Below are 12041 nucleotides of genomic sequence, written 5' to 3' on the forward strand. Positions count from 1 at the left end.
CTTCAGAAGTAATTTCCCATCACTTTTATTATGTTCTGTTTTTAGAACCAAGGCCCTAAATTCAGCCCCCACACAAGGGAGGAGATAGTGCCAGGACTGATATACCAGGAGGCAGGAGTCTTTGAATGCTGGTTTGATGCTGCCTACCAGCAAACCAGATGGCCATCATGGAAATGGATAGTCAGAAACAGAAAGAAACACATCAGTGACATCACAGAAACATGGATACAGTTAAAATGTAGGAGTCAGACACTAGTCATTCCATTCGTCTGGACTTCTAGGAAATGTTAACTGCTCTACAGTGAAAGAAACCAGCCACAGCTGCCTTGGATTTATGATGGAGGGAGAGATTGGCCAAAAAGAAACTCCTGGAATGGACAAAAAAATATTCTACATTTGTTTTTAGTGTAGATTACACTGGTAATTGCATTTGCCAAACACATTAAATTATATGCTTTGTTCTATGCAAATTTATTATATGTAAATTATTCCTCAATAAACCCATTTTAAATGAACATGTAACATATGTTTCATTTCACACTGAATTCCAAAAGTTTGCAAATGTAAATGGTTTGCATATTCTAGACTTTGTATATCTACAGTAAGACTGCAAATGGAAGGAAGGTAATAAGTATGATTCAGCATTATGATGGCTGCCAAAGAAAGGTTAATACAGGTGACCCATGTATAAAAGTCAACTAGACATGAGCTTCCAAGTTTAAAAGTCTTGCTTGTGGGCTGGAGAGATTGCTCAATGGTTAAGAAGCTTGCCTGCAAAGCCTAAGGACAGGAGTTCAATTACCCAGTACCCATGTAAGCTGGATGCCCAAGGTGGCACAGAGTGTCTGGAAGTTCATTTGCAGTAGCTAGAGGCCCTGGCATACCCATTTTCTCCCTCTCTCTCCATTTTTCTTTCTTTCAAATAAATGAAAAAAACAATGTATTGAAAAGTTTTGTTTGTGAATAATATAAAAATCATGAGAACTATCTGGAACACACAGAGTGACGCAACGTTGACTTCTTGTGCATCCAAAGAACAAGGAAGGCTAGAGATGTTTATTAGGAAAGGACAAAATTGTACACCTTGTTCTGGAAGGAAGACAATTGGCTTTTGTGTTTTATAGAAGCTGGTAGCCACTAAGTAGACCTAATCTTAAAGTCATAGAACTCACCATTAGCTATCAGGTAAATCTAATCTAAAAGTCATAGCTGGTCATTCCATTAGGATGGCCTTGTAGGCAGTTCTCTGAATGGGTACTTGGGACCTGAGTGTTTTTTAATTTTAATCTCTTTTTGGTTTTCTGAAAGCATCACTGATCAGCCATCCTGTAACTAGATTTAGATTCTCCTTTGAGGGAATGTATCAACACAGTTCCCTCTAAAATAATAAGTGAACCATGGTTTACTACATAGACATTTACTGTCATGTTGTACACAATAAGAAAATGGAAATCAACTCAGCATTGAAAGATAGGGTAAAGTGTTAAATGAATTACATAGATACTAAAATACCGTGTAGGCATTAGGTAACAATATAGCTAATTATTTACTGTCCTACGATGGTGTTATTTTTGCTAAGTAAAAAGTAATTCTGAAACAATTTGAATTTATTCTGGGATAAAAAGTTGTGTGTTTACCAGAGACCACAGTCTACAAGTTACACCCAATGCAATTGAAAGTCTTTGGATAGCTGAAGTAAAAATGATTATTGTATCTTGTATTTCTAAATGTTATACAACAAATTCATACCCTGATTAATAACAACAGTTTTTCTATGGGCTGAGATTCTGCTGTAAACTTCTATACATCATCTCATTGAATCATCACAGCTGCTTATTGATGTGCACATTTCTGATTAACACATGTCAGTATGTTTTTACTTATTTCTGAGGCTTGCAAGGTGTGGACATTATGTTACTCAAATTGCTCATCTCATTCTCAGGTGGATCTGTGTTCTCATACTCCTACATCCATCTCCTCACAGGTCTTAGGTGTGGTGGAGGATGCTCAGAGCCACCACTTTAATGCCTCACATGACATTCACAACAACCTCTTAAAGGACTTCCCTAAGAAGAGTCTTCCCAGAGCCCCATGCCTGTCCTTGTTCCTCTGGCTGTAGATGAAAGGGTTCATCATGGGGGTCACCACTGCATACATCACAATGGCAACAGAGTCCTTCATGAAGTAAGTGGGCAGGGGCTGCAGATACAACATACAGAGAGTCCCATAGAAGAGAAACACCATAGCCAGGTAAAAGGCACAAGTGGAGAAGGCTTTGTACTTCCCATGGCTGAGGGAATTCTGTGGATGACTCTGAAAATGCAAATATAGGACATGGTCATGAATCCAAAGGGAGTGAGGAAGATGAAGCAGCAGCCGGTGGCAGTCAGCACTGTGTGATTGATTGGGATGTCAGAACATGCAGGCCTCAGCAGGACATACATCTCACAGAAGATATAGTGGATCTTCCGGGAGCCACAGAAGGTGACCATGGTCATGAGGACGGTGTGGATGAGGCCATAGAGGATAGATACCACCCAGCACAAGGTGAGGAGCAGGACACAGAGCTTAGGGCTCATGGCTATTGTGTAGTGGAGGGGGCGGCAGATGGCCACATAGCGATCATATGCCATCACAGCCAGAATGAGGTTGTCCAAGGCCACCAAGGAGACCAGGAAGAAGAGCTGCGTCAGACACCCTGTGTAGGATATGGCTTTGTTCTGGGACTGAAGGGTCACCAGCATCTTGGGGATCGTGTTGGTGATGAAGAAGAGGTCAGTGAAGGAGAGGTTGGCCAGGAAGAAGTACATAGGAGTGTGCAGGCAGGAGTCAGAGCTGATGGCCAGGATGATGAGCACGTTCCCCACCACTGTCACCAGGTACATGGACAGAAAGGTCCAATACAGGATCCGTTGCTGCTCAGGGGCCTCTGAGAGCCCGACGAGTAGGAACTCAGAATCCCCACTCTGGTTGCCTCCATCCATTCTCCAGTTTTCTGCAACAGGAGCAAGAGCATTTCTTATGGAATGCTCTCCACTGAATAAGGACACGAGCATAAGCAAAGTCAACTGTTTTCTTAGCATTCAAAGTACCTTGGTTGGGTATGGTGACCCTTGCCTATAGTCCTAGCTCCTCAAAAGGCTAAAGAGGACAAATGCTTGTGCCTGCTTGGGATGTCGAAGTCAGCCTGGGAAATACAAGTCCTCCATCTCAGAGAGTAAATCTCAGATACAATTTTTAATTTAAAAAATGTCATTGTGCTAAAGACTGAGGTAAGTGCTTTACTGCAGAGGTACATTCCCAACTATATAATTTTAAAAAGTAACAGGTTAAAAGATACCAAAACAAACTTGGGGAGTCATTATGCAATGTAATTATTCCAGCACCTTTAAGTCTGGCATATTCAATGTTATAGGAATAATATCTAAGTCTTATTTTAAATCCTGTAAGAGTACTCTTGAAGTGTTTAATGACTAGTTGTCTAGATTTTAAAATGATACATAATGAATGTGTAGGTATTATAAGAAAGAGATGTAGTATAATTCCAAAAGGAGGGAAAATCAAAATATTTGGAAGAAGCATCAAATATCATTATTTATAGTTGTGATGATCTGTCTAGTGAAAGCAGGAGAGTCAGCTGAAACACCACTATAAAATCTCATAGTAAGCTAGAATGGCTACACAAATAGTATTTCATTTTGGCGATTCCAGTCCATCTGCCCTACAGAATCCATAGCAAACATCAACCTGTCTCTTATAATAAAAAGATGGATTGAAACAATCATTTGAGGGGCTGGAGACATTGCATTTCTTATACTCCAAAATACCAGGTAGGGTGCCAATTTGTTATTCCAGGGGGACATGAGGCATATTTTGAAGAACAGGACACTCCTTGGGCTCTGAGGCCCCTTAAAAAGAGTGTACATTCTTCCTGTTGCCCCAGTGTAGGTCAGCTGGCCCAATCTCAAAGGTCGTCATCTCTCAATTGCAGCTGGCAGCAGTTCATCCAAAGATTTTATTTCCGTGCCATATTGCTTAGCTCATACCAGGTCATTTCTACACAAAGCAATCCTGCACAATTTCTCAGGACATGGGCATAACAGCATGCTTCTCACACAAATGACTGGCAGAATCCAAGCACAACTCTTCCTCATCCCTATAAGTCAAACCTCACAGTTAATATTTCTTACTGTATTTATGTCTTTCAACTCTGACCAAAATACTCCATCAAGCTGTACTTACAACATGGCAAGGCATCTCTTAGGCCAAGGTTTCAGATCCTTCCACCTTCCTCTTGAAAATCAGCTCCCAAAAGCCAAAGTCACACAGTCAGGAGTATAGCATCAATCCTACCCCTAGGCACCACTTTACTGATGCAGTCAGGTTCTCATTTCTAGGAGAAGTCACTCCAGCAAGAGCAGCTTGTAGGAAAAGGTGGTTTATTTTGGCTTACAAACTCTAGGGAAGCTCCATGATGGCAGGGAAAATGACAACATGAGCAGAGGGTGGACATCACCCACTGGCCAACATAAGGTAGACCATAGCAACAGGAGAGTGTGTCAAACACTGGCATGGGGAACTTGTCTATGATGCCCATAAGCCCACCCCCAACAATACACCGCTTCCAGAAGGCATAAGTCCCCAAATCTCCATCAGCTGGGAACCTAGCAATCAGAACACCTAAGTTTATGGGGGACACCTGAATCAAATCACTACAGGGACCAAGAGTTTGAAGCCAGTTTGGGCTACACGTGCCCACCTGCCCCCCACAACCTGTGTATTGATTGATTATTGGAATCTTTTGCCAATAAAGATTTTCTTTGTTTTAGTTTCTGAATTTGTATTCTGGGTGAGGCATGACAGAGTGGTTCTCTTGTGTAGCCTTCCTGGAACACAAGGGAAGTTGAACGTATGGCTTGTTTTCTTTTTCCCTCATGGAAGAACTTGTAGATCAGGAGATCTCCTTTTATTATGAGATGCTGGCTTGCATGAGGGGTGATGAAAGTCAAGTGTGCCAGTTTTTCCTCATAATTCTCAACCTTTCTTTCCTTTTTTGCTCCTCTGCTTTACCAGGTTGCTGAAAACTCTTGGTTGGATCTATAACTCTAATGAAGATATTTTCATGTATGGTTGGTTGATAACATGAGCTTTTTAGAATGGAACCTCTTTCCCTATGATCTTTCTGATGTCACTCTTTTACCTTGGTTTTCAAAATTCCTTTATCTGATATTACTGTTGTAGTCAGCTTCACATTGCTGAGATGAACATCCAAACCAGGCACAGTTTAGGGGAAGAAGGGATTTATTTGAAGCTTATAGATCCAGGGGAAGATCCATAATGGTGGAGGGGACTGGTCCCCTGTCATAGATACAAGCAGAGAGGCCACCACCAGCCAGCACATGCCAAAATCAAGCACATGAGAGCCACAAACAGCAGGAAACTGGCAGCCAGCAGCAAGGACCCAGGCTCTGCACTGGGTGTGCACTCTGCACACCCTTGGCTTGGAAATCAGATCTGTCCCCAGTGACATCTCCTCCAGCCAGGAAATTGGAAATCCAAGTTTTAATAAAATACCTGGGTATATTGGGGGACATACATTTATACAACCACAGTTACTATAGGAATATTTTATTTAAAATATTCAGTCTTTTCCAAATGTATGCTTATTTGTCCCCTTTACACCCAGCCTTGTATATTTTTATTCTTGCAGAGTTCCTGTTTCTCCTCCCCTCCCTCTTTCCTAAGGACTGAACCCAGGGTCTCACAAACGCTCTAGGCAAGTGTCCTATTATAGGCTTCATCCTCAGCCCTAATGTCTTTCTTTCAAATGAAAGAATCAGTTAGGCCCAATCCCTTTTTTTCTTATAATTGTATCTACTTCCCCCAGTTGGCTATGAGCTCCATATGCACATATATAACCCAGTTTGAGGGAGGGCCTTAATAGTCATTCAGTGATTCTCAATAGAAAGAGTCAATGAGTGACTGACAAGTCAATTGTACTCTATGTGCTAAAGTCCCAGGCATGTGCTAGCTTTGCTAATTCGCCTCTAAAGGATATTGTCCAAACCACCTGAGCCCAGTGACCAACCAAATCCATTACCTTCCACTTACTGTGCATTGGACACGCATTAGATAACATGAAAGGCACCTCTAGGTCATCACTGAACATATCTGGATAAGACTGAGAATGTGACTCTGTGGACAGTTATAATGAAAAATTCAACCCTACGACATTTTAGCATTAGCATTAGAATGATTAGAATGGCCGTCTTTATAACCAAGGGTGGTGAGATCTGAGATGGGGCTACATTTATATGACTTTTCATCACCACAGATATATAGGTTCATTCTGAGCTGGAGCTATGTTCTATTCATTCCTGTGTGACATATGGGATGACACCTTACATATGTTAAAGGATATTCCCACTTTGCACTTCAGTTCACTTTTTCTAATTTATCTTCATGTTAACTTCTGAAATGGTTTCCTTAGGAGCCGTCCCAGAGCCCCATGCATGTCCTTGTTCCTCAGGCTGTAGATGAAAGGGTTCATCATGGGGGTCACCACTGCATACATCACTGTGGCAACAGAGTCCTTCATAGAATACGTGTGCAGGGGCTGCAGATACACCATACAAAGTGTTCCGTAAAAGAGGGAGACCACAGCCAAGTGACAGGCACAGGTGGAGAATGCTTTGTACTTCCCAGTGGCTGAGGGAATTCTGAGGATGGCTCTGACAATGCAAATATAGGACATGGTCATGAACCCAAAGGGAGTGAGGAAGATGAAACAGCCAGTGGCAATCAGCACCATGTGATTGATGTGTGTGTCAGAACATGCGAGCCTCAGCAGGACATACATCTCACAGAAGATGTAGTGTATCTTCCGGGAGCCACAGAAGGTGACCGTGGTCATGAGGACGGTGTGGATGAGGCCATAGAGGATAGATACCACCCAGCACAAGGTGAGGAGCAGGACACAGAGCTTAGGGCTCATGGCTATTGTGTAGTGGAGGGGGCGGCAGATGGCCACATAGCGATCATATGCCATCACAGCCAGAATGAGGTTGTCCAAGGCCACCAAGGAGACCAGGAAGAAGAGCTGCGTCAGACACCCTGTGTAGGATATGGCTTTGTTCTGGGACTGAAGGGTCACCAGCATCTTGGGGATCGTGTTGGTGATGAAGAAGAGGTCAGTGAAGGAGAGGTTGGCCAGGAAGAAGTACATAGGAGTGTGCAGGCAGGAGTCAGAGCTGATGGCCAGGATGATGAGCACGTTCCCCACCACTGTCACCAGGTACATGGACAGAAAGGTCCAATACAGGATCCGTTGCTGCTCAGGGGCCTCTGAGAGCCCGACGAGTAGGAACTCAGAATCCCCACTCTGGTTGCCTCCATCCATTCTCCAGTTTTCTGCAACAGGAGCAAGAGCATTTCTTATGGAATGCTCTCCACTGAATAAGGACACGAGCATAAGCAAAGTCAACTGTTTTCTTAGCATTCAAAGTACCTTGGTTGGGTATGGTGACCCTTGCCTATAGTCCTAGCTCCTCAAAAGGCTAAAGAGGACAAATGCTTGTGCCTGCTTGGGATGTCGAAGTCAGCCTGGGAAATACAAGTCCTCCATCTCAGAGAGTAAATCTCAGATACAATTTTTAATTTAAAAAATGTCATTGTGCTAAAGACTGAGGTAAGTGCTTTACTGCAGAGGTACATTCCCAACTATATAATTTTAAAAAGTAACAGGTTAAAAGATACCAAAACAAACTTGGGGAGTCATTATGCAATGTAATTATTCCAGCACCTTTAAGTCTGGCATATTCAATGTTATAGGAATAATATCTAAGTCTTATTTTAAATCCTGTAAGAGTACTCTTGAAGTGTTTAATGACTAGTTGTCTAGATTTTAAAATGATACATAATGAATGTGTAGGTATTATAAGAAAGAGATGTAGTATAATTCCAAAAGGAGGGAAAATCAAAATATTTGGAAGAAGCATCAAATATCATTATTTATAGTTGTGATGATCTGTCTAGTGAAAGCAGGAGAGTCAGCTGAAACACCACTATAAAATCTCATAGTAAGCTAGAATGGCTACACAAATAGTATTTCATTTTGGCGATTCCAGTCCATCTGCCCTACAGAATCCATAGCAAACATCAACCTGTCTCTTATAATAAAAAGATGGATTGAAACAATCATTTGAGGGGCTGGAGACATTGCATTTCTTATACTCCAAAATACCAGGTAGGGTGCCAATTTGTTATTCCAGGGGGACATGAGGCATATTTTGAAGAACAGGACACTCCTTGGGCTCTGAGGCCCCTTAAAAAGAGTGTACATTCTTCCTGTTGCCCCAGTGTAGGTCAGCTGGCCCAATCTCAAAGGTCGTCATCTCTCAATTGCAGCTGGCAGCAGTTCATCCAAAGATTTTATTTCCGTGCCATATTGCTTAGCTCATACCAGGTCATTTCTACACAAAGCAATCCTGCACAATTTCTCAGGACATGGGCATAACAGCATGCTTCTCACACAAATGACTGGCAGAATCCAAGCACAACTCTTCCTCATCCCTATAAGTCAAACCTCACAGTTAATATTTCTTACTGTATTTATGTCTTTCAACTCTGACCAAAATACTCCATCAAGCTGTACTTACAACATGGCAAGGCATCTCTTAGGCCAAGGTTTCAGATCCTTCCACCTTCCTCTTGAAAATCAGCTCCCAAAAGCCAAAGTCACACAGTCAGGAGTATAGCATCAATCCTACCCCTAGGCACCACTTTACTGATGCAGTCAGGTTCTCATTTCTAGGAGAAGTCACTCCAGCAAGAGCAGCTTGTAGGAAAAGGTGGTTTATTTTGGCTTACAAACTCTAGGGAAGCTCCATGATGGCAGGGAAAATGACAACATGAGCAGAGGGTGGACATCACCCACTGGCCAACATAAGGTAGACCATAGCAACAGGAGAGTGTGTCAAACACTGGCATGGGGAACTTGTCTATGATGCCCATAAGCCCACCCCCAACAATACACCGCTTCCAGAAGGCATAAGTCCCCAAATCTCCATCAGCTGGGAACCTAGCAATCAGAACACCTAAGTTTATGGGGGACACCTGAATCAAATCACTACAGGGACCAAGAGTTTGAAGCCAGTTTGGGCTACACGTGCCCACCTGCCCCCCACAACCTGTGTATTGATTGATTATTGGAATCTTTTGCCAATAAAGATTTTCTTTGTTTTAGTTTCTGAATTTGTATTCTGGGTGAGGCATGACAGAGTGGTTCTCTTGTGTAGCCTTCCTGGAACACAAGGGAAGTTGAACGTATGGCTTGTTTTCTTTTTCCCTCATGGAAGAACTTGTAGATCAGGAGATCTCCTTTTATTATGAGATGCTGGCTTGCATGAGGGGTGATGAAAGTCAAGTGTGCCAGTTTTTCCTCATAATTCTCAACCTTTCTTTCCTTTTTTGCTCCTCTGCTTTACCAGGTTGCTGAAAACTCTTGGTTGGATCTATAACTCTAATGAAGATATTTTCATGTATGGTTGGTTGATAACATGAGCTTTTTAGAATGGAACCTCTTTCCCTATGATCTTTCTGATGTCACTCTTTTACCTTGGTTTTCAAAATTCCTTTATCTGATATTACTGTTGTAGTCAGCTTCACATTGCTGAGATGAACATCCAAACCAGGCACAGTTTAGGGGAAGAAGGGATTTATTTGAAGCTTATAGATCCAGGGGAAGATCCATAATGGTGGAGGGGACTGGTCCCCTGTCATAGATACAAGCAGAGAGGCCACCACCAGCCAGCACATGCCAAAATCAAGCACATGAGAGCCACAAACAGCAGGAAACTGGCAGCCAGCAGCAAGGACCCAGGCTCTGCACTGGGTGTGCACTCTGCACACCCTTGGCTTGGAAATCAGATCTGTCCCCAGTGACATCTCCTCCAGCCAGGAAATTGGAAATCCAAGTTTTAATAAAATACCTGGGTATATTGGGGGACATACATTTATACAACCACAGTTACTATAGGAATATTTTATTTAAAATATTCAGTCTTTTCCAAATGTATGCTTATTTGTCCCCTTTACACCCAGCCTTGTATATTTTTATTCTTGCAGAGTTCCTGTTTCTCCTCCCCTCCCTCTTTCCTAAGGACTGAACCCAGGGTCTCACAAACGCTCTAGGCAAGTGTCCTATTATAGGCTTCATCCTCAGCCCTAATGTCTTTCTTTCAAATGAAAGAATCAGTTAGGCCCAATCCCTTTTTTTCTTATAATTGTATCTACTTCCCCCAGTTGGCTATGAGCTCCATATGCACATATATAACCCAGTTTGAGGGAGGGCCTTAATAGTCATTCAGTGATTCTCAATAGAAAGAGTCAATGAGTGACTGACAAGTCAATTGTACTCTATGTGCTAAAGTCCCAGGCATGTGCTAGCTTTGCTAATTCGCCTCTAAAGGATATTGTCCAAACCACCTGAGCCCAGTGACCAACCAAATCCATTACCTTCCACTTACTGTGCATTGGACACGCATTAGATAACATGAAAGGCACCTCTAGGTCATCACTGAACATATCTGGATAAGACTGAGAATGTGACTCTGTGGACAGTTATAATGAAAAATTCAACCCTACGACATTTTAGCATTAGCATTAGAATGATTAGAATGGCCGTCTTTATAACCAAGGGTGGTGAGATCTGAGATGGGGCTACATTTATATGACTTTTCATCACCACAGATATATAGGTTCATTCTGAGCTGGAGCTATGTTCTATTCATTCCTGTGTGACATATGGGATGACACCTTACATATGTTAAAGGATATTCCCACTTTGCACTTCAGTTCACTTTTTCTAATTTATCTTCATGTTAACTTCTGAAATGGTTTCCTTAGGAGCCGTCCCAGAGCCCCATGCATGTCCTTGTTCCTCAGGCTGTAGATGAAAGGGTTCATCATGGGGGTCACCACTGCATACATCACTGTGGCAACAGAGTCCTTCATAGAATACGTGTGCAGGGGCTGCAGATACACCATACAAAGTGTTCCGTAAAAGAGGGAGACCACAGCCAAGTGACAGGCACAGGTGGAGAATGCTTTGTACTTCCCAGTGGCTGAGGGAATTCTGAGGATGGCTCTGACAATGCAAATATAGGACATGGTCATGAACCCAAAGGGAGTGAGGAAGATGAAACAGCCAGTGGCAATCAGCACCATGTGATTGATGTGTGTGTCAGAACATGCGAGCCTCAGCAGGACATACATCTCACAGAAGATGTAGTGTATCTTCCGGGAGCCACAGAAGGTGACCGTGGTCATGAGGACGGTGTGGATGAGGCCATAGAGGATAGATACCACCCAGCACAAGGTGAGGAGCAGGACACAGAGCTTAGGGCTCATGGCTATTGTGTAGTGGAGGGGGCGGCAGATGGCCACATAGCGATCATATGCCATCACAGCCAGAATGAGGTTGTCCAAGGCCACCAAGGAGACCAGGAAGAAGAGCTGCGTCAGACACCCTGTGTAGGATATGGCTTTGTTCTGGGACTGAAGGGTCACCAGCATCTTGGGGATCGTGTTGGTGATGAAGAAGAGGTCAGTGAAGGAGAGGTTGGCCAGGAAGAAGTACATAGGAGTGTGCAGGCAGGAGTCAGAGCTGATGGCCAGGATGATGAGCACGTTCCCCACCACTGTCACCAGGTACATGGACAGAAAGGTCCAATACAGGATCCGTTGCTGCTCAGGGGCCTCTGAGAGCCCGACGAGTAGGAACTCAGAATCCCCACTCTGGTTGCCTCCATCCATTCTCCAGTTTTCTGCAACAGGAGCAAGAGCATTTCTTATGGAATGCTCTCCACTGAATAAGGACACGAGCATAAGCAAAGTCAACTGTTTTCTTAGCATTCAAAGTACCTTGGTTGGGTATGGTGACCCTTGCCTATAGTCCTAGCTCCTCAAAAGGCTAAAGAGGACAAATGCTTGTGCCTGCTTGGGATGTCGAAGTCAGCCTGGGAAACACAGGGAGTAAATCT

General features: G+C 43.1%; 2 protein-coding genes and 1 pseudogene across 2 annotated transcripts; all 3 read right to left on the minus strand.

Annotated features, from left to right (window-relative positions):
* Nucleotides 1–2040: 2040 nt before the first annotated feature.
* On the minus strand, nucleotides 2041–2984 carry LOC101594931 (annotated as a pseudogene).
* Nucleotides 2985–6460: 3476 nt separating this feature from the next.
* LOC123463570 (olfactory receptor 1D2) lies at nucleotides 6461–7399 on the minus strand. Its single transcript, XM_045159640.1, has one exon. The coding sequence runs from the start codon at nucleotides 7397–7399 to the stop codon at nucleotides 6461–6463; it is 939 nt and encodes a 312-aa protein (XP_045015575.1).
* Nucleotides 7400–10875: 3476 nt separating this feature from the next.
* Nucleotides 10876–11814, minus strand: LOC123463569 (olfactory receptor 1D2). The gene has a single exon (XM_045159639.1). It carries the CDS (start codon nucleotides 11812–11814, stop codon nucleotides 10876–10878), a length of 939 nt encoding a protein of 312 aa, XP_045015574.1.
* Nucleotides 11815–12041: the final 227 nt, after the last annotated feature.

Source organism: Jaculus jaculus, chromosome 9 (assembly GCF_020740685.1).
Source record: "Jaculus jaculus isolate mJacJac1 chromosome 9, mJacJac1.mat.Y.cur, whole genome shotgun sequence".
Classification (NCBI taxonomy): Eukaryota; Metazoa; Chordata; class Mammalia; order Rodentia; family Dipodidae; genus Jaculus; species Jaculus jaculus.